The sequence below is a fragment of the Cyrtonyx montezumae genome, unplaced genomic scaffold (assembly GCF_038088225.1).
Source record: "Cyrtonyx montezumae isolate F1298 unplaced genomic scaffold, pur_monq_1.0 scaffold_1, whole genome shotgun sequence".
NCBI lineage: Eukaryota > Metazoa > Chordata > Aves > Galliformes > Odontophoridae > Cyrtonyx > Cyrtonyx montezumae.
In genome coordinates this window covers 6466817-6491085 of record NW_027071825.1, presented here as the reverse complement: position 1 = coordinate 6491085, position 24269 = coordinate 6466817, and the positions used below count along the sequence as shown (strand labels likewise).

Sequence of the window (24269 nt, the reverse complement as noted above, 5' to 3'; positions counted from 1 at the left end):
TGACATTCTGTCGTTTTCAGATCCAGCTATGTCAGTATGGAAAAAAAAGACCAAAGACTACTTCAGAGAAGTTAAATCAGGGTTCATACTCTTCTCAACTGTGACCTCCCAAAAACAAGGGTACCAAACCCAAAAAGCCTTTTAGAAATTGTTTACCTTGTATCATTTACAGGCATTATTTAAGAGAGTGCAAGGCTATACAATCCACACCAGAACCAGGGACCAGACTCACAACTGAATGATAAGGGTATGATTGAACAGTAATTTAGCCAAAGCCCCAGCTGCTCAGTGTGCTCAAACAGACACAGCTTCAGTCACACTTATTGGAACAAGATGCTAAAGCATTGTCACATGAAGGCTGGAAGAGGCCTCTAGAGTTCACATGCACCAAAAGGAACCTGTCCTCACAACACTGCTCACACATTTAAGTTCATTCCTACTCTTAGCAAAAGTTGCATCTGAGCCAGAAGGTCTTCACTATAAAAGAATCCCAAGCAAAACACACTTTTCCTCCTAAGAAGAAAAAGCTTTGAAATGATAACTCACCATTTAGGTCTGCTGGTGGATTTCACCATTGGAGCCATCCCATCTCTATAGAGGCTTTTTGTTTTACTGAAGTTGACAACGTTGAAAATCACTCTCTGAAAAAAAAGAAATCTCAGGTATAATTTATGAAATACTCTACATATTTATCATATATATCAGCTGCATAAAAACATACAGAAAATATGGAATGGATACGTATCTTACGCTTTTAAGTACTTTTAGTCTCCATAGATCTCAGATTGATAGTCTATTGCTAGGATTTTGATAGTCTATATTTTCATCTTACAGAAGAATGTAAACTTTGAATTTAGTATGCTGGTTTTCTGGTAAGTATCAAATCAAAGAAATAGGTTACTCAGATTCAAAAACAGAAAAATAAGTCCACTTGATCTGTTGGAGACATTGGTAGAAATCGGGCAGATAGGGAAATAGACCTCATGGAAACCTTTCAACTGCTTCACCTCAAGGATTCTGATTTCTACACAATAGGAAAAATAAAAACTTATTATTGTCCCCCCAAAGAAAAGAGTATTTATCTTCATTCTGTCTGACAAAACTAAGAATTCTCCTCTGTAAAAACTGCAGTGTACTTATACATCAGAAATTAAACACGGCCACCATTGATCTGAACATAGTAGTGATGAGGGACCAGTTCTGATCTTAGTATACACCAATAGCTCTGGGGAGAGGGAGACTACAGCTGGCATTTAACAGTTCAAAGGAAGAGAAAAGTCTAGATCTTTACTGGTAATTGACTGATACCAAAAGTAAAATCATGCAGAGGGAAGAAAAAAGATAAAACCTTCTTCCCTACCATCTGTCTGCTGTAAATCATTTTAGACAAAATTACTTAGACTTGCTTAACAGAAACAGGATAGGTTAGACCAACCTTATTTCATGTACTGCATTATCCTTACAGATATTAAATCCAGTATAGCTTCTCATACTTCTGATATGCAACATTAGTGTACACAAAAAAAAAACTGAAACATGAACACTAAATTAGCTTTGATACGATGTTCCAGAATATACTAATACATTTCTGTCTCTAAATTTATTTTCCATTGGTATCAGTGATGACTGCTAAAAATTATATTTGTCCCTAGGTATTCAAAGAATTATTTTTACCATAACAATTACAATATTTACACTGTTAAAAAAATGGTTCATGAGAAGGCTGAGAATTAAATGGGCACTGATTGAAATCTAGCAATTTTTACTGTAGCAATAAGATTAATTAAGCTTTCCAGTGTAAAACTTCACAAAAACATGGACCTTCCAGGCAGTCTGCTCAGAACATGGTGAACTGTAACACTAAAGTGAAAGCGATCAGCAGCAGCACAGTGACAACAGGAGCCAGGTACAATACATCTGCATTTCAGGCAGGTAATCCCAACAAACTACTCATATATAGCTCAAAGCATTTTTGTACTCAAGGAAAAACAGAGAAAGGTTTTTTGAAGCATGGTAGTACTGAAGATTTTGTAAATGGAAGCAGAAGCTGCTACGTATGCAAACTCTGCAAGTTACTCAAGATCTAAGAATAGTCTGTGGGTTTTACTGGAAATGGCTCAAGTTAGCAAGTTAAAAAAAACACAAAGCTATTAATTGTTTGGATTTTTTTTACCAACATTAATGATCAAGCTACATACCCATGCACATGAGTTTTCAGGTATTTAGCAGTATTTTAAGTTTCTGTAACTGTCACAAGATAAATTGTAAAAATAAACTCTTTTTGGAAGTACACATTCTGTAGAACTTTATAGTTGTAATTTTAAGCTTTGAAGATGTTGCTTATTTGACAAAATATCTACCTTAAGAAGTCTCTGCTAATTTTCTATCCTATGCTTACAACATACGGCTATAAGTTAAATATATTTAGGCATCTTTATATATAGACACAAGTATTTCATAACTTACATTAAAGCATTTTCCTATACTACAATGCTGAGTTTTTCCTCTGTTTCTTAACATCTTTCATATTTGGGAAAAACAAATTGAGTTGGTACAAATTGGTTTGTCAATCCCCATGTTTGCACGGAGTGAATGATACAAACAAGATCTCCAAACCAATTGCCTTAAACTTTGGATGCAATCATGCCACTGTTGGAAAGAGAAAGTTGCTAATTTTGTTACATACTGACTCAGAGCAGACAGCTGGTAGACAATGTTCTTATTCCAATCAGGCTTATTTTGTATAATGAGCAGGGCAAATGTACATAACTGGGCAAGAAACGTATACAAAAAACAAAAATATGCAGCTCACTTAACAAAGCGCTGCAGATTATAACATTTCAGCCACTCATGTTCACTGCAGAGTAAGCAGTTAGCAGTGCATGCAGCTCTTCCAGCATGGCATACAGTTAGACTGGCAGAATGAAAAATGTAACGGCACAGAACAGAACTTTATCAACATACACCGCTGAAGTAATAAAGCACACAAACCAAAGCGCTCAAAGAACAGCAGAACTCAGTCAACTATTCCTGGTGATAGTTGAAGTAGTCCATGCAGCTCAGCCAGTGAAGTGTGCAAAAACGTAATGACTACAGTACACACACCTCAGCCAGAAAAATATGCAGCTCACTCAATAAGATATGCAAACATCTTTGAACTGAACACTGTAACAAAAGCGTGTGATGCAGCAAGCATAATTTTCTGAACGCATCAAATATTTTTTTAATTTTTGCATACTCTATAATATATCACTTGTAAACCATAAAGGGCAACAATACTAGATATATACTATGCACACTGAAGCACTCTCTTCTGAGAAAATTACTGTACATTTTTTATGAAATATAGAGACTTAACAACGGGAGGTGTTTATTGAGTAATATAATTTAGATGCTCAAAAAAATGAGAAACTACTTGATTTTTAAAGAGAAGCGCAAAGTTAAGAAAATAAAACTAGATGAAATATACTTACAAATTCCCTAGGAATTGCTCTGGTCTCCAGAGCATCAATCCAGAGAAAAACAGCAGAGAAATTTCACAACAAAAATGCTTCCTTGTATTCACATTGGAAGGTACAAATACCAGTAAAAGAAGCAATATTCTAACTTGTAACTGAAGTGCAATCATATAATGACTGTTTTTGGTACAGCATATTTTCATCATTCTGACAAATGGCTGCAACTTCTCAGTTGGTGGAAGAGTCATGGTACAGAAAAGCCTCTCCGAACACCAACAAGCACAACAGAACCACCATGGGGCACACATCAGGCTGCACTGGGTCTCCACAGGAGGAAGGAAAATATTTGCTGCAGTCTTAAGCTCTGTGCTTGGACTGATAGGGATGGGAGATACTGGACAACATGAGACCACGCAGGTATTTTCTGCCTACTGAAACACCAAGTCCCTTTTCCACAATACATGCACTAAGTATATTGGAGGTATTCTGCTGTTTAAATCTTTAAGATAGAAAAATTAAGATAGATCAGTCCTTCCTTTATCTTAAAATTTAGTGATCTGCTTTTCTAGTCGATCTTTGCAATGTAAGAATATTCTTGCTTTATGGTTTTTGTTTTCGTTATTGTTTTTATTTATTTATTTTTTTAAGCAGTTTTTATTTTATTAACACAGGCAGAAAAGCACATTGCACCATGAGTATTATTACCAGAAACATGTGAACAGATTCCTGACTGTGGCTGGAAGGATCCACTAGTTTTGGAAGGGAGCAGCACACATCAGGGTGGTTTGGGATCAGAGCTGAAGACATTAACTGTGAGTGGCCATACTGTACATCATATCCTAACACGTCTCTATGGGCACAAAGTAAGCCTTAAGGTAAAACTTAAAAGTTCATCATAAATCACTCACATCCTGGCAGGTTCTCCATCTGATCCTACCAACTGAAGCAGGTCTCCAGCAGACCAGTCACTGCTTCACTAAAGGCTAAGTGCCTTTCCCCAGGAGAAGGTCACACTAATAAGCCCTTTCAAAAAGATTACCAGGTTTATTTGGGGTTATTTTCTCCAGCAAACTTCTCAGGAATAACAGAACTGCTGTGGTTAACATTAAAAGAAGAAAACAAACAAACCAAAGAACACCACAAAATTCAGCCTGAGGCAGACACCTGGCACAGTCAAATAGTTACAAATATGAGGAGTTATGTATTACTCAAAAGTGGCTTAGTAATAGGGAGGGCAATCTTAGCATTTATGAGATACATTTTAAATATAAATGACAATATCTACATAGTAATTATAACAACGTCAATTCAGTGGACAATGCTTTATGCTACAAGAGTAATGCAACTTTCACTATGCAAGGACTACACATTTGAAAGGGAACAGGAACAATTTCATCACTTAACCAGACAAGGTAATCAAGTTGCACACAAGGTAGCAATACCAGAATGCATCAGCTGAAATTAAGTCTGCACTCTTGTGCTCTAAATGAGCGTTAAAGATTCAGAAGGCCCAGATTACATGGCTTCATTTCCTCTCCTGCTGATTCTTTAGATATTATAGTGTTTGTGGAATTCCTGAAACCTGCAGTATTTCATGAAATGAGACATCCTTTTCTTTCTCTCTTTTCTTTAATTTTCCTTAGCATCCTTCCTTTCTCTTTTATAAGTGAAAGTTCTCTTCTTTTTTTCAAGTCAGATCCACTTTAGAGTTACATTCCATTAAAAAACAACAACAACACAAAGCAAAGAAAAATGAACTTTTCAGGCCAACCCCACAAGTTGTGAGATTTTTGACTCATCAGTTCTGAATGTGAGAAAATGGCAACGTGGGACTGCTGCCTTCTCACAAAAAGTGCTACATTTTCATATTTGTGTCAGGAGGTCTTTGGGATTTTTCATGACAAAGCACCTTATATAAAACTATATAAAAATAAGTTAGACCAGGGGGACATCAATACAGAAGAAAATAAACTATTACCTGCAACTACTATGGATGCTGAAGACCACAAATAATACAACCATCCACTCTGGGCAAAACCCCTAATGAAATCTTACAAAGATTTCTTCTTTTTCCTAACCCTCTAAAATTTAAATCACTCATTACTGCTAACATCTTAAAGAAACTCATACTTCCTTCTCCCCTTTGCAGGAATATACATCCTTTCAAACTGAAAAGTTTGAAACATTGATAGCATTTAGTCTTTCCAGTTAAAGAGTTTTCAAAACCTACTGGTACACAGAAGGGGAAAATAAATACTCACCCACTGAGAGAAGATGTTAGCAACCATCTTGGGCTCCACCAGACTCACTAATCAGTTGCACCTGTGTCTTGTTAACTGGAAATTGTGAAGCCCTTGTAAGATAACAAAGTCTTGCAAAAGCGATGCAGAAAACAGCTCACAGACTGAATTATAGGACTTCTTTGCTTGATAGAGAACCTCGCTTAGCTACTTAAACAACAGAAATGCTAAAATCTAGGATGTTACAAAAAGTAACACGAAAATAAGACTCAAAGGATTCTACTGCAGTGAGACCTCAGATAACATAACAGCAGGGGGACCAGCTCAAACAAGAATATACTACAAAAAGAACAAAAGAAATGAACACTCAGCACCAAGGATTTAGGTGCGCAGAAAAGAACTCCAAGAGAAGGGATCTCCAATGAGAAAACCATCCAGAGTAGCAGTCAACCCTTAAATGAGGTCTAAGAGGGGTTGGCTCCACTCCTTCCAGTCACAGATGAATTGCCTTCACCTGTGCTCCCAGGACTGATTAGATCTTCCCTCCAGGTGCTCAATCAGTGATTCAGGCTGTGACTCAGCAGCTCCCATACAGAAATACTACTATGCAATATATAAAATGGGCTTTTTGTTTATATTTGTTTGCATACTCAAGATATTTCTGATGTTCGAGATGGCCTAGAACTTAAGACTGTACTTGCATTTTCATTTAATCATAGAACAGTTTGAGTTGGAAGGCACCCTTTAAGACCCTCTAGTCCAACTATCCTGCAATGAGCAGGGACACCTACAGCTGCATCAGGTGCCCAGACCCCAGTCCAGCCTGACTTTCACTGCCTCCATGTCTGGTGCATCCACAACCGCTGTTGGCAACAAGTTCCAGTGCCTCCCTACCCTTAACACAAAAAACATTTTCCTCATATCCTGCCTGAATCTTGCCTCTTATGGTTTGAAACCATTTCTCCTTGTCCTTTCACAACAGATCCTTCTAAAGAGCCCATCCCCTTTCTTCCTATGGCTCCTTTTTAAGATACTGAAAGTCCACTGCCTGGGGTGCTAATGACAAACATTGAAGTTCAAAAAATCGCCAAATCAGGCTCATGCTTCATTTATTTGTCCTTTCTGTCAGTTCTTTCATTGTCTCCAAATTAACACTTAAGTGCGGGCCCACAGATGTTGCACCTGTGTATAGGAGCAATTCTCATTCAGAATTTCACTGTTGATGTTAATTTTGCTCATCTGACCGTGAGGAAGGGGATACTGCGCTGAAGACCACCTTCTAACATAAACCCTTCAAAGGGATCTTAGCAGTGACAGAGAAATTTACGAGTAGAAACTTATTAACATCACAGTTTTCTCACCATTAAACAAGGTATTCTTTATTGGCAGGGCTGGGGTAGTATCAAGATGACTTTCCAAGAGTACTCCACCAGTTGATCTTTCGTGAACTGGTTATATTTTCATATGTATTACATAGTCATTACATTCCCAAATTCATTATTCTATCCAACCCCCAACGACTGCCCTACAGACACAGCCTTATTTGGTGATTTTCTAGCACCGTGATGGTCCACTTTCAGTTCATTGTTAGCCCTTGGGGTGGTCATGTTTTGTCCCTGAGATTGCTGTGGAATGCAAGGACAATCCAGAAGTCTGCACATACAGCTAAGGATGACAAAGGGGAACATCTTGATGCTATCACATTCTAGGCATTCTGCTGTTGTTTCTTTTGCCTTGTTAAAGCAAACCAGCCTTACAATGTCTTGCCATCTACAATACTGTGTCACAATTATCATCCGAAATATCTGAAGAGTACTGTGGTTTTGCAAGCAAGTATTAACAGAATATTTTGTGTAATTATTTCTTTAAGTCAGCCGTAACCACTATTCTCTGTTCAGTGTTATGCTGTGGTCTGACCACCAATCTGTGTGTTGCTGTGTGACATGCTTAGTCACACAGTCTTCCCATTCAACCTTTCTTGGGAAAATGGCAAATTTATTAGTAGTCACTCTTCCCCACCAACAGAAGTCAACTTTCTAGTAATGCTTTTACTTTCCATCAAAGTACCAATAATCTGAAGCTTCCAACAGAAATCTCAAAAGTGTCGTTTTAAAAACCTGGCAGTGGAATTAAAGATTAACTCAGGTTCCCTGCTTCCTTAGGCCAAAATCTCCAAACTTCTGAAATTCTGTCATAAAGCATATTTTGTTTTGTGTTGATTCCTCAAAAAGAAAATACTGAGTCCCGACAGGGCAAATAACTAGGCTACAGATGTACTGAAAACACATATGAAGTTGAAAGTTTCTTGCCAAATTTTTCCATTCCTTTTAGCAAAATATTAACATACGTGTAGAAAAAAAATATTTAATCAGCCCCAGAATAAAAGAGTACTTTTATTTTCTGTTTCTTCTCTTTTCATTTATGCACACTCTGGACAAAGAATCCATCCTAGTTACATAACTAGCTAATTGTAGAGCTGCAGGAATACATGAGCAAATTTTACCTGACCTTTGTCTAGATGCATGAACCCTGTTGCTCATGGCATTTACTTTCTCAGTACACCCAGGTAATGTTTTCAGAAAGCAGTTGAAATATTAAATAGAGAAACAATGGGTGGTCTTTCAGTGAGAATTTCTACACTAGCTAAATTATTTCCTAATATATTCCATGTTATGTAGCAACCATTGCCAGATGACATTTGAGTATCGTCATGTATTAAGCTCTTTCCACATAATTACAGAAGCTATGCATGTTTAGGTTCCATACTCTTTTCCATCAGTATTATGGCTGCAGGTGGGTAGTAACAGCTGGCTGCTCTGGAACATGTTTGCAAAATTTGCTGATATCTTACATCCCTCAAGAGGAAGCAGCTGAAAAGAATCAAGTTTTCCTTTTCGTAGTAGAATTTTTTTAGCCAGTGTTGAAACACTGCAAAGTTTGGTAGGATTTTAAAATAATAATAATGATTATATATTCCTATTCATTAAAAAAAAAAAAAAAAAAACGAGTTTTCTGACCCAAATTCTGTTCACAGGATAGAGCTCACGGGAGGCTTCAAAACAATGGGACCAATTTGGAAAAAGGGAAAAGGACCAGGAATAGCCCCTGCACTATGGTTATGGGGAACCACTGTCAAAATAACAAAATCACATGAGCACAGGTATAAAGCATGCTACTGGAGACCACAGAATGAAGTGCTAAGTACTGACCTGTGGGAGCATCCTCCTCACCAATCCTTTCTTCTCTGTAAGTCAAATTTTATATTTTTCTAAGCCCTTCAAGAAGTGCAATAGTCAGCCTATGATCCAGAATTAAAGCTGCTTTTACTAACAGGAGATTCACTCGTCAACAAATTAGCCATTTTTGATAGATAACTGATAGACAGCCATAACTATTCAAGCTTAAATCATACAGGTTGAGTGCTGACAACTGACACTCTCACAGAAATGCTGAAAGACAATAGGTGAAAGTGGCACTAGCAGTGAGAGGGTGGCAGGAATATTTGAGTGGATCATGATTTTCTTAAAATTGTGAAAACATAGACAATAATAATCACAATTCAAATAGTATGCAAACACAAAGGCAGTAATCCAACTGATACCCAGGCTGTAAGGTGAAAAAGCAAATGCCTTTTCATGTGTGATTGCAATAAGCAAAAGGAAGATAAAGAAATCCTGTTAAGAGAGATTTGGATGAAGTTTTTCCAGCAATTGTTTACTTTGGATTTCTGCAGCTAGCATTTTTCACATTTAAAAGTTATTGTTTGTCTGAAGCTTGTGGAAAAAACACGTGGTGGAAAGGAGTTACAAAACACAGAAAGCTGAAAGGCACAATATATGGAAGAGATCAAAACCAGCACCAATATATTTGCTTCAGTGTTCTCTGAAGCATTGCAAAAACGAAGTCATTTTGGTGTGTACAACTCGTTACCGCTGCCAGTGGTCTTGGTTAGATTACTAGAATCCTAACCTTGTGAATATATAAAACCACTCTATTTACTCCTCCAGAAATTAAACACAGATGGGTTTTGTGTCCAGGTTATTCAAAGAGGTCCTTGGATTTCTCTTCTTTTTAATTGAAGTGTTCTGATTGTTATTACAATAAAATGTTTGAACCTTCTATGTTCTGCCATGCACAGTTGTGGATAGTAATGGAATAAAGATTTGCTCACATTCTGTTTTTCTCCTGTACTGAGTCAGAACTGGAACAGGATTCTTAGATCCCAAAGAAGCTGCAGTGTCACTGGAAAACCACTTAGAAGAATTTTTTGTGGAAAATATAAACCACATGTCATCGTTTTTGGAAAATTAAGGGATACTGTTATGGCACATAACCTCTTATTTTCTTCCATAAAATTAACAATACTTGCTGTTGTTAATACAAATTTAAAATATTTTGTTTTCTTTCTGGCTAAAACAGTAACAAAATTCATCTTTTTCTATAAGAAAACGTAATTGATATGTTAGCATACATTGGACTCAGCATGGACAGCTATAAGTTTGTGATACTGATTTGAAAAACGGATTTCTAAATTATTTCTGAAGTACTGTTTTCAATTTTCACTACTTAAATTCCACCCCAAGTGTTCAGCTTTTGAAATAACAGATTATTCAATGTTTTGTATGGTGGAAAGTAGAAGGAAATCTGAGCTAATTCCTGCTATTTTCATGTACCTGTCTATTTGACATTTAGAATAAGAACTCAGAGCTACTTAGCTAACCATAACAGGAAGAGGATATCTCAAATGTCCTCCTGGCTTTGAAAATCTTGTACTAAAGCTGAAATGCTGAATGCTGGATTCAAGTGATGATCTCTATCCACATGTAAAGGTGATTTGCAGCCTGTTAAAAGACATGGCATGGTAGGACATAGAAGGTTCAAACATTTTATTGTAATAACAATCAGAACACTTCAATTAAAAAGAAGAGAAATCCAAGGACCTCTTTGAATAACCTGGACACAAAACTCATCAATGTTTAATTTCTGGAGGAGTAAATAGAGTGGTTTTATATATTCACAAGGTTAGGATTATAGTAATCTAACCAATATTTTGGCAATGCCATCAACAATCATCAATCAACATCATCAATCAACAATCAGCCATCAGCTGAACAAAAGAAATTGGAGGATTTGAACAGGTGAGTTCAACATCCTAAAGCAACGTGCCCTGTGCTCCAGTTGTATAACACAAGTGTCATTCCAACAACACACTAACTCCATATTTAGAAAGGAAAGGACAATGAAATATATGGGTACTAGGGCATGCAGCATAGTTGCAGCCCAGCAGTTAGGTCCATTTTTTTCAAATGTCATTGGTATAGCTTACATCTTATCCTGACTGAGCTTTAAACATGAATGAAAAGATATTCATATCCAGAAAAGCTCCCAAGCATATCTATTTAGCCACACTTTTTAGTGTTCCCAGAGACTTCAAGTTAACACTCACACTTGCTTCTTGAAGAGGGGGTGGTTTTCTGTTTCAAGATTTAAGACAGTCTAGAAACATGGGGGAAAAATGCTGGATTTACAAAGATCCCAGAGGTTCCATTTATGCTCAGTAACTGATCATTGTAGATTGAAAGCGACACTTCTGCAGCTTTGGGATGCAGGGACTTATTTATTACTGTAGAAGATCAACTGAAAATGTAATATTGTTTTGATAGTTTATGTAGATTAATCTCAAATGCTATGTGAATAAGAGGAATTTGAGAGTCAATCATTCACCTTTACTGACTTTGAAGTACTTTGCTCAAACTATTATATTATATTATCAGAAACATTGTGTAGATACTGAGCAAGACACAGCTTCTGGTAATTTTCCACCAACAATGATCCTCCAAAATATATAAACATGGAACAATACTGAATGTCCTATAAGAAATTACATCATATTTGACCAAAGACCCTTTAAATATATTATGGATTCGATTTTACTTCAGTTCACTTCCAAAAGCTAGTGTAGAAATCTGTTTCAAAGCACCCTCTTGGTAGAGAAAACATCACCTGGAAATGGCTGCTTATTCTTCTACAGATCAACAATTGCACAGCTTTGAGGCCACCACAAATGCTCTGTGCATTTTACAGATAAATTTGCACTTTATGTTATACAAGCTTGGTCTATTAAAAAAGACTTAAATGAGTGTTTTGGAAACCAAATACAAATATGATTCCTTTAATGTTTTCATGAGGTTGAAAGTCACAAGAGTAGAAGACATAGATTATCAGCATCACATTTGCAAAAATATTTGTGACCCAGAGATCTGAGACATCCCCAGTTCACTTGTGAAATATCCACAGCTGATCATTTTCAGTTTCCCAGAATATGATTGAAACTCCAACCGTACCATCCCAAAACACTGATGCAGTTTACACGTATTTTCATTTTGTTTTAGTGCATTGGATATGACAAGCCTCCCTCTAGTTTCACTTCTAATGTATAGTTATCATATGTCAAATGTTGCACCAAGAGCCAGCCTATAACTAACCATCACAAAGTCAAAAATTCACAAGACTACCCTCATGGCCAAGGACAGGGACAGGAAGGAGGCCAAAAAAAACCCCACAACACAATAAACAATTAAAAAAAAACAAACAGAAATGCATACAGTGGTGTGAGTAGGAGACTACAACAAAGAATACTAACATGAGTTTCAAAAATAATGAGGAGTTTCTCACAAAATTGGCAAAGTGGTCTGTCAACAAAACACAAATTGCCATCACATGGGAAAACTCTTTTTCTGTGCTCCTTACACAAGTGACACTGATGTCAACAAGAATTTTAGATATGCCAGGAATGAAGATTCAAGCTGTAAATGTGACTGTGAGAAATAAAATGATGATTCAGATTTGGGGTGTCAGCTGCAAGAAGAACATGCAGAGTGTCTCAAGAGGGTAAAGTACTCAGCTTAGCTCTGCCCTAGTTCTGGACCTTTAGGGATTTCCTTGGCATAAATCAAAGCAATCTTAGCAGTATGTGCTCAGCCCAGCTGCTGTGATCCCAGTGTGGGAAAGCTGAGTCATTCACTGTCTGTGATAGCACTGTGTACAAATTTTGGTGCAAAGACTCCCTGAAGTGGACACCTTCTTTCTTCAGATGACAGTTCAGCCCCACATGAAGGACCCATACACACCACAAGCTCTGATCAATATCTGCAGATAAATAATCCATTCACATCAGGAAGGTTTTGTTGTCTTTATGTATAAAGGCAGTTTAATAGTAATTGTGGGCTTATTTGACTCTACCATGGCAACGCCTATGAAACACCTACAAAAAATTGACTATGAGGTCAAACATTGCCCACTACTAAACACGGTCCACCTCCTAGAAATGTAGGCCAGACACCCTCTTTTGGTGAGAGCAATTCTTTTTCTCACATTGTGTACCATGGCTAATGTTTAAAGATTTTTTTTTCCTTAATTGACTGGGAAAAGTGCCTATAGGGAAAAAAAAAACAACACAGCTTTAGAGGATAGATTAAAATTTTGTCCAAATTTGTAACTCTATTACCCTAACCATAAATGAGATTACATGATATTTTACTAGAACACTGACAATTCTAAAACCTATTAAAAATATGAACAAATCAATAAAGATAAAGGAGAATTATACATATAAGGAACATCTTTATTGAACAATTCTTATAGATTGTTTTGAAATAACACTGTTATAGACATTTGCTTGGACGATCTTATTGCTAAGTTTTAAGGTGACAACTATATTAGTTTTGCATTATGTCCTCTCCAGCTGCAAACAAGCAGAAAAACCCCAAAACATTCAGATATAAACATATATGCCCACAATACAGACATAACCAATGTTAAACATGTTCAATTGATTTGTCACTTCTGCTGAAAAATCTTACATATTTTATCGGATTTTTTTATAACCAGCAATAATTTCTATCTTCATTAAATATAATCCAGAGAAACAAGTCTTAAAATGGTAAATTTAAAGCATCTTTTTCAACATTTATTAAAAACTATTTGCTTCCATATATTTCCATATATAAATGCAAGATAGTAGGAGTAAATTGTGGTTCACAACCAGGGCAGCTGTTGTACCAAGAATTTGGTATCACCGATAACTGGGTTTTAAGATTTATTTTTATCTCGATAGATTTTTAAGTGAGTTAAAGTGGTTATTTCAGCACCAGAACATGTTAGGGCAGACCTTGATGTGTTACATAGAAGGTTTCTCAAGTAAATATACTACTTCATAAACAGATTTCTCTTATGGAAAAAATAAAACCAAAAACACTCATTCCTCTTTGCTTCTTTCACTGCAAAGACAATCTCTCTCAAGAAAAATTGTCAGTATCTTATTTATAATGTCAGAGCTCAGATTTGATTCTGGCAGCTTTTGATCTCTTGATGGCCCAAAAACTTTAAATACAGGAGAATCTGATGTCTTTTTGGCATCCTGCATTGTGCCTAACCCTCAAAAGCAACTTTTACTCCCAGAAGTGAATTACTGAAGCAGTGTAAACAAAACACAAACATCACGCAATGATGAATACCTGAAACAAAATATCTTTGTCAGCCAGATGACAATTTCTGATCACTTCAAAAGCATTTTTAGAAACTATTCTGCAAACAAACAAGAACCTAAAATGGTGAAATCATAAAATTTCAAATATTCTTTTTGGAAAGTCATACAAAATTTCAAGTATATTCATTCTTGAGAATATTTAGACCCTGAGAAAAAGGGTCATATGTATGCATAGAAATGCATACAACCTGGTTATGACATAACTGTCAGTAAGTAGGATATAGAAAACTGTCTTCAGCAAAGCTCTCATATCTGATGTATTAGAAAATAACAGTATAAATTAGGGAGACAGATAAAATATATCACTTGGAGAATTAAATTCAGGTGAGAATGTGACAATGACAACTATTTTATCCCTAGAAACCTCTTTTTGAATGGAGCGTATTGATTAGGTAATACCTCTAGTAAACTACAGAATATAGTTGTCCTTAATTTCAAATGAGAAAGCCTAACTATTTTTTTTTCTTCTTTTGAGAATTTATTCATTAGCTGTTATGAAAAGTTTAGGTTTTTTTTTCCTTCTTGTGATGAGGAAATGGGAAGGGAATATAAATTAAGAAGGACGGGACCACACTATTGTTCATAGCATTTGTTTGTTTTTTAGTTTTAGCACTAAGACACAATAAAACTGACTTGCTAATTTCCTGGTTAATAATTCTTTCAGTCACAAAGTACTAGACTCACGCCTCAGCCTATTAGGCACCATCCCTTATATTTGTAAGGAAACTGGAAACAAAATGTTGTAGACTAGTACGTTTGATACTGTAACCTTTTATTTTACATGAGCATAAAGATAGCTGATACATCATTTCTAGGAGTCAAAGCATTTTGAAGATGTCTGTTCCTTATGCCAATTTATAGTGCGGTTAAATTAGCAATGAATTACTGTTCCAGTAATACATCCATTAATCAAAGGAAAAAAAACAACACAGACAACAGAGATGTGAGAGTATTTCTGGAAAATATTCGAAGAGACTGGGGAGTGGCTGCAGAGGATTTTCCATTCTAATGAAAATCCCAGTTCTTAGTCTTTAAATACCTGTGTGCAAAGCAACAGGCCCCATTCTGACTAAATCTGTACTGTTAGGTTTACTACAAAACCTGCTAAGTCTTCTGCATTATTGATCAGTGATGGTGTGCTTAGCCTACACATCCTATTTACATTACATCTCTTTTCACACTTCCAGGATCTGACATGCCTTTTACAAAATGAGAGCTCTTTCCACTTAAACCCTGCAGTTTGTGTTCTTTGTACATTTTAACGGTTGTAAGCAATTTTGAAGGTTAGCATTTTAATACTAGATAAAACTGGCAATATTTATTGGTAAATAAATGTGTAATTATCATAATTTAGGAACGTTTCCAATCTCTTTTTTTCCCTAAATAACTAGCTAGAAAATGATCTCCTTTATAAAAAAAAAAAATACTACTTAAAAGGGAGCTGTGACACAACTTGCCTCATTCTGATGTTCTAATGCAGATTTTGTGCCTATTCTAAACTCAGTGCAAGAATGTTTTAACATTAAAAACAAGAGTCAGAAAGAATAGGCATTCAAAGGCAGTCGATTCAGTCCGACTTTTTCAGAGGCAGAGTTTTTCCAGTCGTTACCTGTCAGCATCCACACCTTTCCAAGGCTAGCAGCAAAGTAGCTATGCAGCCCAAAAGGCAACAGCATTGACATAAGCCAGGTCCTCGAAACATTTCTTGTTTCAAGACACGTTCTGAACAATTCTGATTCCTTATGCTTACTTCAGACTGTTTAGAGGAGAGGATGTAAAGTTCAAATTTCTTTTCTCGTAAATGCAACCAAATTCACACACTTCCTGACTTATATTATACAAAGCCCTTACAAATATCTGGAGAGAAAGTTTTAAAACAGTTCCCTAGCTTCCAAATCTGCTGAGAGCATTCACAAAGCAGTTTAAGCATCAGTGTTTCTGAAATCAGAAAAAGAAAATCATCAGCCACTTCAAGCAGGTCCTACTTTGACATCAGAAAGTCAATTCACTCAGCTTAGCAGCATTCAATTCTGAACAACATTTTGTTCTGGGTCTCTGTCAAGTTATTCTAGGCTGTGAAATTGTCAGGAATGATGGATGACTATCAGCCTTCTGCTATCTTCTTTCGTTCTCCTTAGAGATTTGCTGCTGCTGACAGCAAAGCAAATTTCTCTTTTTTTTTTTTTTTTTTTTGCACAACATACCAAATGAACAACAGTAATTATGAGAAAGCCTACACTACAATTATTTTAGCACTTAACTTTGTATTGACATCTGTAAGAGATGGAGCTCTCTAGATTGATTAGCAATGATATAACTTCCTGCCTTTTACTAATATTGCTGCAGTCATCCTTTAAATGCAATTTCTCCCCTCAAAAAAAAAAAAAAAAGAATTAAAATTGAACAAATTGAACTAATTACAGAAAAATTCTAATACTTCATGAGTATAGCATATTGTCATTGTGCCAGTGCTTCCAACTGTACAGTACTTATAATATAATTAGAACTGACATAAGAGAATAATTTAAGGATATTAAATGGAATTTTGTTAGGACAGATGCTAAAGCTGCATTATTGTTCCAGGTCAAAATCCTGACTTGAACAAATCCTGTTTGGCCAGCCAATCGCAGCCCTGTTGTGCACAGGGAAAATTTACTGAAAAAAGCATTAAACCTTCTTACACATCAACAGAATTCAATGTCAAGTATTTAAACCATTTTCTAAAACTAAATACTGGAATAAACATCTGGTCTGGAGAAAAAGTAGTTTAGGGAGGAAAAGCGCAATTGTGAGAAAGCATAAACTGGGACATCCTTGAACCCCATGACGATTATAATCCAGTCTCTCATGTCCCCACTGTAAACAAAACACCTGCAAAATTTAACACACACAATTCTCTAGCAATTACACTACATTAATTAATCTCAATTACTCTCAGCCACATAGCTGCTTCTTTCAATTAGATGTTATACCTTCCCAGCTCAGTACACAAGGCTACATATAAGTGAAAGCCTATTTCATCTCATCTGATATGGTCAATCCTGAAAATATAGATTGCATACATCCAAAGAAACCATCATCACTGCAAGTATTGTTAAACTTAAAGAAAATCAAAACAACTCTGCATTACAAAAATCCAAAGTGGAGCACTTTTTTTCCTCTAGCCCCTTAATATACCATGACAAAAGGCTTACATTCACCAGTTTTCCTTGATCATGTTAGATACACGTGAGGTAGAAATCAATGTATCTCCCTCCCAGACTCCTACTGTGAAGTGAGAAACATTTGCGTCTTATTGTGGTTTACAACTTCAAACGAAAGAGGTTGCATTATAATGGGGCCATATTAACATAGAGATTTCCTCCTCTCCTCAACCTTTTTTTCCATTTATTTCCCTTCTTAAGTCAAGTAGAGCTACGCTCTGTTTCTTATAAATACAAAGTGTTTAAGTCACTAGACACTTAATACAGATTTTGCAGAGGGTATTAACTAATTTGCTATTATCTCAGAATTATCATGTTTCCCTCAGATTTACTAATGGATAATCATTTGGTTATGAAATTATTATCTGTGAGTACATCCAAAGGAAAAGAAACTACAGAAAGACAAGAAACTGCTGCTTTCCAGACTTATTTTTTGCAAATCTATACGATAATGTCAGAATTCAGCTCAGTGCCTTTGCATGACATTCTGCTACAACCACTGGATTTGTCAGAATATTTTGAAGGTCCTATCTTTGATATGTATTTTTATTTATATGAAAAGTAAGCTGTCCGCTGTACTGAAGTACACTGAGAAACCAGGAATGGTTTCAGCTGGAATAAAAATTAATATACTTTCATGCTTCAAACTCTTGTGACAGAATTCTGTCCTATCACTTACAAAGAGCTTAATAAGTGCTTTAGCTGCACAGTTCACTGCCATGAACAAGACAAAAAAAAAAGGTCAGTTTAATTATTATGAACTATATATAAAAGATTAGCTCACTTAAATTACAAAAAACTTTCATCTGTGAGCAAGAAGTGCATTTTCTTGCAGGGATTTGACCATTTTAATTGTGAATAAAATTTGTACAGTTTTAAATTTTTGATTTTTTCAATATAAAACTTTGACTGGAAACAATGCAACTCTGCATGAATAGGACCTGCAGAACTTGGTCCCAAAGAAAATTGCCATCACCTTGGTCACAAATATACTTTCAAAATATCAGGCCAATGCCAGATCAAATGTATCAAGCTATTTAATCCAGAGATCTTAACATATGAAAGACTTCTTCAAATTTTACATTGAAAGTAGCAATCACTGGGACCACATTATCATAATTAATTCAGATATATTAACTTACTGCTATTTTCAAATAGAATTTCAATCTTTTTGTGCAGTAGAAAAATGAATATAACTCCTCCTAGGAAATGTCTTAAATGTCTCCCTCAAAAAGTCATTAATGGAAACTGTGGTATATAATAATTTAATGTCAGAAAGAGAGGTAACAGACATAACAGTCCCATAATGAGATGAAAAGCAATTTAAACAGTAATCTCATTCCCTAAAAGTAAATAAACCTCTTCTGCTTTTCCTTTTAGACTTAGCTTAGCCCTATTTGTTTTATCTACATTTAGGTTTCAACTTTAATCATATCTCAGAAGCTTTTACACAGAAGAACTGCAGCAGCAACTGAATTCATCTATAATATTTGCCTGCTTCTAGATGTTTACTCTGAAATTTCCCATTTACTGCCAACTAGAATATCCAATGTCATAGACTGGAGATAAGGGTTTAAATTCCACTATGACCTTCTCAGCCAGAGCAGCTGAAACAATTTTTAAAGATACTCAGTTACATCCAGAGTATTCATTTATTTTTTCTTATTTTAAGATCCAGATATGTGTATAAATAAGCTTTTCAGTAAATAGTGTACAATTTGTACTAGTAATTGAATTTTCTTAAACATTTAAGAAAACACAATTTGAAAAAGTAGATGCTTTCTATCTGCCTACACGAGTAAAAAGTGAGAGGAGGGAAGAGAAGAACTCACATTCTTCTTCGTGCATATGATCAAATAAAAACATCAAGAAGTTTGACATTTCCAAAAAGAAAAGCAGAATCCTCACTGCTCCAATGGATGTACATGCGCATGATACTGCATAACCAGTCTTCAAAGGAAACCATATGAAATTCAAGCAAAGTCAAAGTAAATCTAAACTTCCCTGAAATGTCAAGTACAGCATATTTTCCCCTAAACCATTAATATTCTCCAGTCAGACAAAAATATTACATCTACCAGGATATTTTTTGATAGTATTCTATCTAATGTATGTACTCTACATATCAGATAGAAAGTCATACTTCTTCCTCACAAGCTCCCTTTATAAAATGCCCTGACTTTATCTACTTTGGGGAGCCACAGGAAGAAAACTATGACACCTAATATTCAGGAAGACAGGATTTTACTTAGTATGTCATGTTCTTCTCTAAGATAAGCATTACTACCACCAATGAGTATTAGACTTTGTTACCTTAAGGTGGAAAATGTTGTTTAAATCAGATTTATGATCATTTTTAGAACTTTTCTAGTGTGTCTTCAGTTTTAATAAAATCACAAAGACCTTTACATGCATTAGTGAAAGAGCTACTCTTCATCTTGATGAAATTGAAGATAAAACCAGACATCAATTCCACACATTTTAGGAAATTTAGAAATAAGGAATTAAAGATTAAACATTTCCTAGCTGGAAACACCAGAAGTATGCATGGAAAACTACAGGCCATGGTTATTTTCTTCTCTGATCTCAAACATGTTACTGAATACAACTTCAGTCACTTTTTTCCACTCTATCAGGATTTGTTTTAAGATGAATTACATTTTTAATGGAAGAACATGCCATAAATTGTTGTAACCTATCCTCTAATTAAGGCATTATGTAGAGCTGGAGAAAATACCCAAATTTAGGTAGCATCAGAAATAGAAAATGTTTTAAAACATTCTGACAGAAACACTAGTAACATTTAAGCAACTCTGAATCGTGGCCATCTTTTACTTCTCAAAACTAATTGGATTAAAGTTAGGCAGTCCTCACTTAACATGCAACACACACACAGAAATAGATGAAAGAATTTTTGAGAAATATTTTACTACAGAATGCAATAATAATTATCCTGTAGGCATGCCTCATCATTTCCATGTTCTAAAGGTTGACGAACTGAGATACCAGTAATATTGCAAAAAAATAAAAAATAAAATCATGATTTCTGCTGCATGCCTATTAACAATGACTATGCAAAATATTATGAAAAGGGAAACAGCTGAAAGCAAATACTTATACTTAATTTCTGTTAGTTTGCAGGCAGATTGATGCCTCTAAATTAATGTTAGAATCATCGGCTGCAAAGGGTAACACACTTTCAAAGCTCAAATCATTTGGTCACACTCTGTGTTTTATACTTATTGATATTTCTAAAAGATTTACACTTGCTTCTTCAAAGTAATCAAATAACTATGAAGGAATGAGAAAGCTTTAAAATCATTTGATAGTGGTGTTTTCAAATATTAGTAGCCAAGTAGAATATAGCTTTTCAACCAAACCTCTAATTATTTTTGCCCATCCAAAGAAAGGAGCTAGCACATTTTTGACAATTAAGTCCTGTTTAGATGCATCATTTTAGCCAGGTTGAATCCTGAAGGAAAATTCTACTTCCATTCACAATCAAGTGACAAACCTTTAATACTATATATAATGCATTTTGTATCAGTCAGCTTATCCTTTTCATATTTTTGATATTTTTAGCAACAAAAAACTTTACAGTAGTTCTGATTTTGGAAGTTCAGGTAGAATCATATTTATGATCCATTTTGCCCCTGTTTTTGTTTTTCTCTGACATCCTTTTCTTACTGCCACGCTGCTGAGAAGCATGACCAGATCCTAAGAAACCAGAACAAGATACTGCACTAGTTGGGCCATCTTGTAAGCATGCAAAATAAGATGACACAAGCTCACATTGCAACATCTTTATCTCTTCCACCTTTGCATCAATCCACTTGTTTGGTCCATTGACCCACACAATATAGCCATCATAATTAAACATTTTAGGTTGTGTTCCTGCCAATGCAAAGACCGTTTGTGCAAAACTGAAGATGCCCAAACAAGTGGGGTATAAACAGTACTATGGTGACCTTCATGAAGGTTTTTAAGTGTTTGTAATAATCCAGATTTTTTGCGCAGCACAATCACATCTCATAATAATTTCAAACATATTGACACTCCCAACACTGAAAGCCCTCCATGATCTCCATACCACAACCCCTTGAAAACCTCACCAAATCTGCCAGCATTCCCAGGGGCAACAAAATTCAATTTTGCCTACACTGCTGAGAAGACTTAAGCTGTCTCTGATATGAATAATAACCAATGGTCCCATTGGGCTAAGCACTGCACAGAGACATAACAACAGAATTGGTCCCTGCCACAAAAAGCTTACCAGCTAATTAATGAAAAGTAGGTTTAGTCATATCTGTAAAACAATGGAAAGATGTAAGTGGGATTTCCTATTGTGAGTGGTCCAGCAATGTATAACATTCTGCAACTCTCCAAGTCCAAAAAAAACCACAAAAAAAACAGGACTTTGGCACATTCTTAAACTTTTTTAAACATGGTCTCGTAAATCTACCCAGAAGCAGTAAGAAGGGACACGTGTGAAAGGGACATGTCACAGTTATGTCTCTGTGTTACAGTCAGCTTTCATTATATTAACTCACTGTGTTGTTTTTGCCCTCACTGTGGTATTTAAGTACTCTGTGATTCTTCCTCTTTCCTACAAAGTCAGTAAGATCACGGTGAAGTATTCCTCCCTCATGACTTTTAACACTTAAACAGTATGAACAGAATATAAATATAATCCAGTACACTGTTATATCCTCCCAGATCTACAAACAGGTAGAGGTGATAACTGAGCCGTGTGAGCTGCACTTGTTATCTCACTGAAGTTACGATTATTAACCATTTCACTGTGGACGATGTTAGCACAAACACCGTGCAAATTTACCTTAGTCAAAAAGTGACCTCACATCCTTCAAACCACGAAGAATTCTCAACCCACCTGCCAAAACTTGACTACATTTTTTTAATACTTATTTAGTGGACCATTTGACAAATATACAGCAGCATGAAAACAGACTATTAAATGCAATGACATATAAACAGCTCAAGATGCTACTGAGAAAAAGGATGTAAAAGGGCACTCTAAACTGTGGGTGAAAATATCAGTTCCAGTGATATTCCCAGTGGTAAGACACTGTAAGTGTAATGGCACAAAGCCTGTAAGATTCATTTGCAAAAGCATCCACAAGTGTTTTCTCAAGGGGTTACACTTATCTGCCTGTATCAGTTTACAGTGCAGGAAATTCCCAGGGCCATACCTTAGTGTCTCAGTCTTTTTATTACAGATTCTGTATGGCTGCAGGCTCAGGAGTATCATGCCTATAAGTATCAGGAGGACTGAGGAAAAGCTCCTTGAATAAGGCCAGGTAAAACTCTGTCTAGACAAGAGAGGCAAAGTAGTTTGAGTCATACTGTCTTGGGGTCCAAGAGAAGGAATGACACTCAAGTGTACACTGAGATCTCTGCCCACAAATTTCTGCTTGACTTCAACATCCTGCTGAATGACGTGCTGCCTGCAAGTCATCCCTGATTCTTTGCTGATTCTTACTCTTAGTTTTGCCATCCAGTTGCCACTGGGACTATATTTTTTTATATAAATTTTAAAATAGTATTAAAATTCCAGACAAATCAAATTGGCATCTAGAGAGCATGTTAAAATTACTTGTTAATGACAATACATGCAATTGAGATGGGATAATATTAGATCCATCTAAAATTCTAGTCCTCACAATGCATAACATACAGTGACCACAGTTTTCCTCTCAAAGCAGACAGTATGAAAATGCTTTATCTTAATGTGCTACAGTGCACAAAATTAAGGATGCAAGGCTACTATTTCAATCCATAAGGGAAATGCTGTTTTTAATTTTTATCCAAATTAATTAGAAAGACAAGGGTCAAAGAATAAGTAACTTCATGAAGGGGCTGTTACTAGAAGAAAAAGATCTCATTGTTCACAATCAAGTCAGTAAACTACAGTGTTCTTCGTATATTCTCCCATACTTTTTTGTCCCTAAAAGATTCACAAATCAAAGCTGGAAGAAGATACATAAAATTCCTTCTAAATACTGTGGAGGATTTCTAAACATAACAAAATTTTAGAAAAATATGCACTACCTAACTTTTTATATGAAAATTCGGAGTACCATTCTCAAAACTCTCCATTACTGATTTGCTCTTGCTGATCTAGCAGAGAGACAAAAAAAAAACAAACAAAACCAAACAACTGAAATCATGCAGAATGGATCTCTGAATTTAGTGTCTGTTTCAGAAACATATACCCTAAAAGAACAAAAGGCCTACATGTTGCCTTTTATTTTTGAAATGTCTATGTATCCTCCAACAGTATTTTTGGGTTATTTAGAAACTTGGGCAGTATCACCCTTATTTGCTTTTCCTCTTGTTATATGTATGTGTTAACATACATCTCAGCAAAATGCATAATTTGTCATGCATTTTCTAAAAACACATCCAGAATTATTCAGGGAAGGTTGTCCCTTTAAACCCTGAATATTCCAGCTGCTTCTTTAGGCTCAGTCTTCTGAACTTGCCTTCTATTCTCAGAATATTTCAGACTACCAGAATGGAATTAAGACTATGGTTCTGGTGGAAAACAGTTTCTGTGTTTCCGAATACGTACACCTCCTCTTCATTTTCCAGAACTTTCAGGCTATTAATTTTTCTTTGCTTGGGTGCACAGCTAACTGTGATATAAATCATCTAAGGACATGGACATATCACTTTTGTAAGATTCTTTTCACTACTGTCTAAAAGGTATAACCTTTACTTTTTCGCCCAGTTATATTTCCCATTTTCCCATTTTATTTAGCACATTAAAGCTAGATGCAAAATACACTTTTTATTAGTT

The 24269-nt window shown here is 35.7% G+C and overlaps 1 protein-coding gene across 1 annotated transcript in view; it reads right to left on the bottom strand.

Moving 5' to 3' along the window:
• Window positions 1-24269, bottom strand: part of LOC136050322 (BEN domain-containing protein 5-like) — an 842375-nt gene that overhangs the window by 635649 nt on the left and 182457 nt on the right. Inside the window, exon 4 of the mRNA XM_065739166.1 lies at window positions 547-641. Coding sequence (XP_065595238.1) covers window positions 547-641 — 95 coding nt within the window. The remainder of the gene's footprint in view (window positions 1-546; window positions 642-24269) is intronic.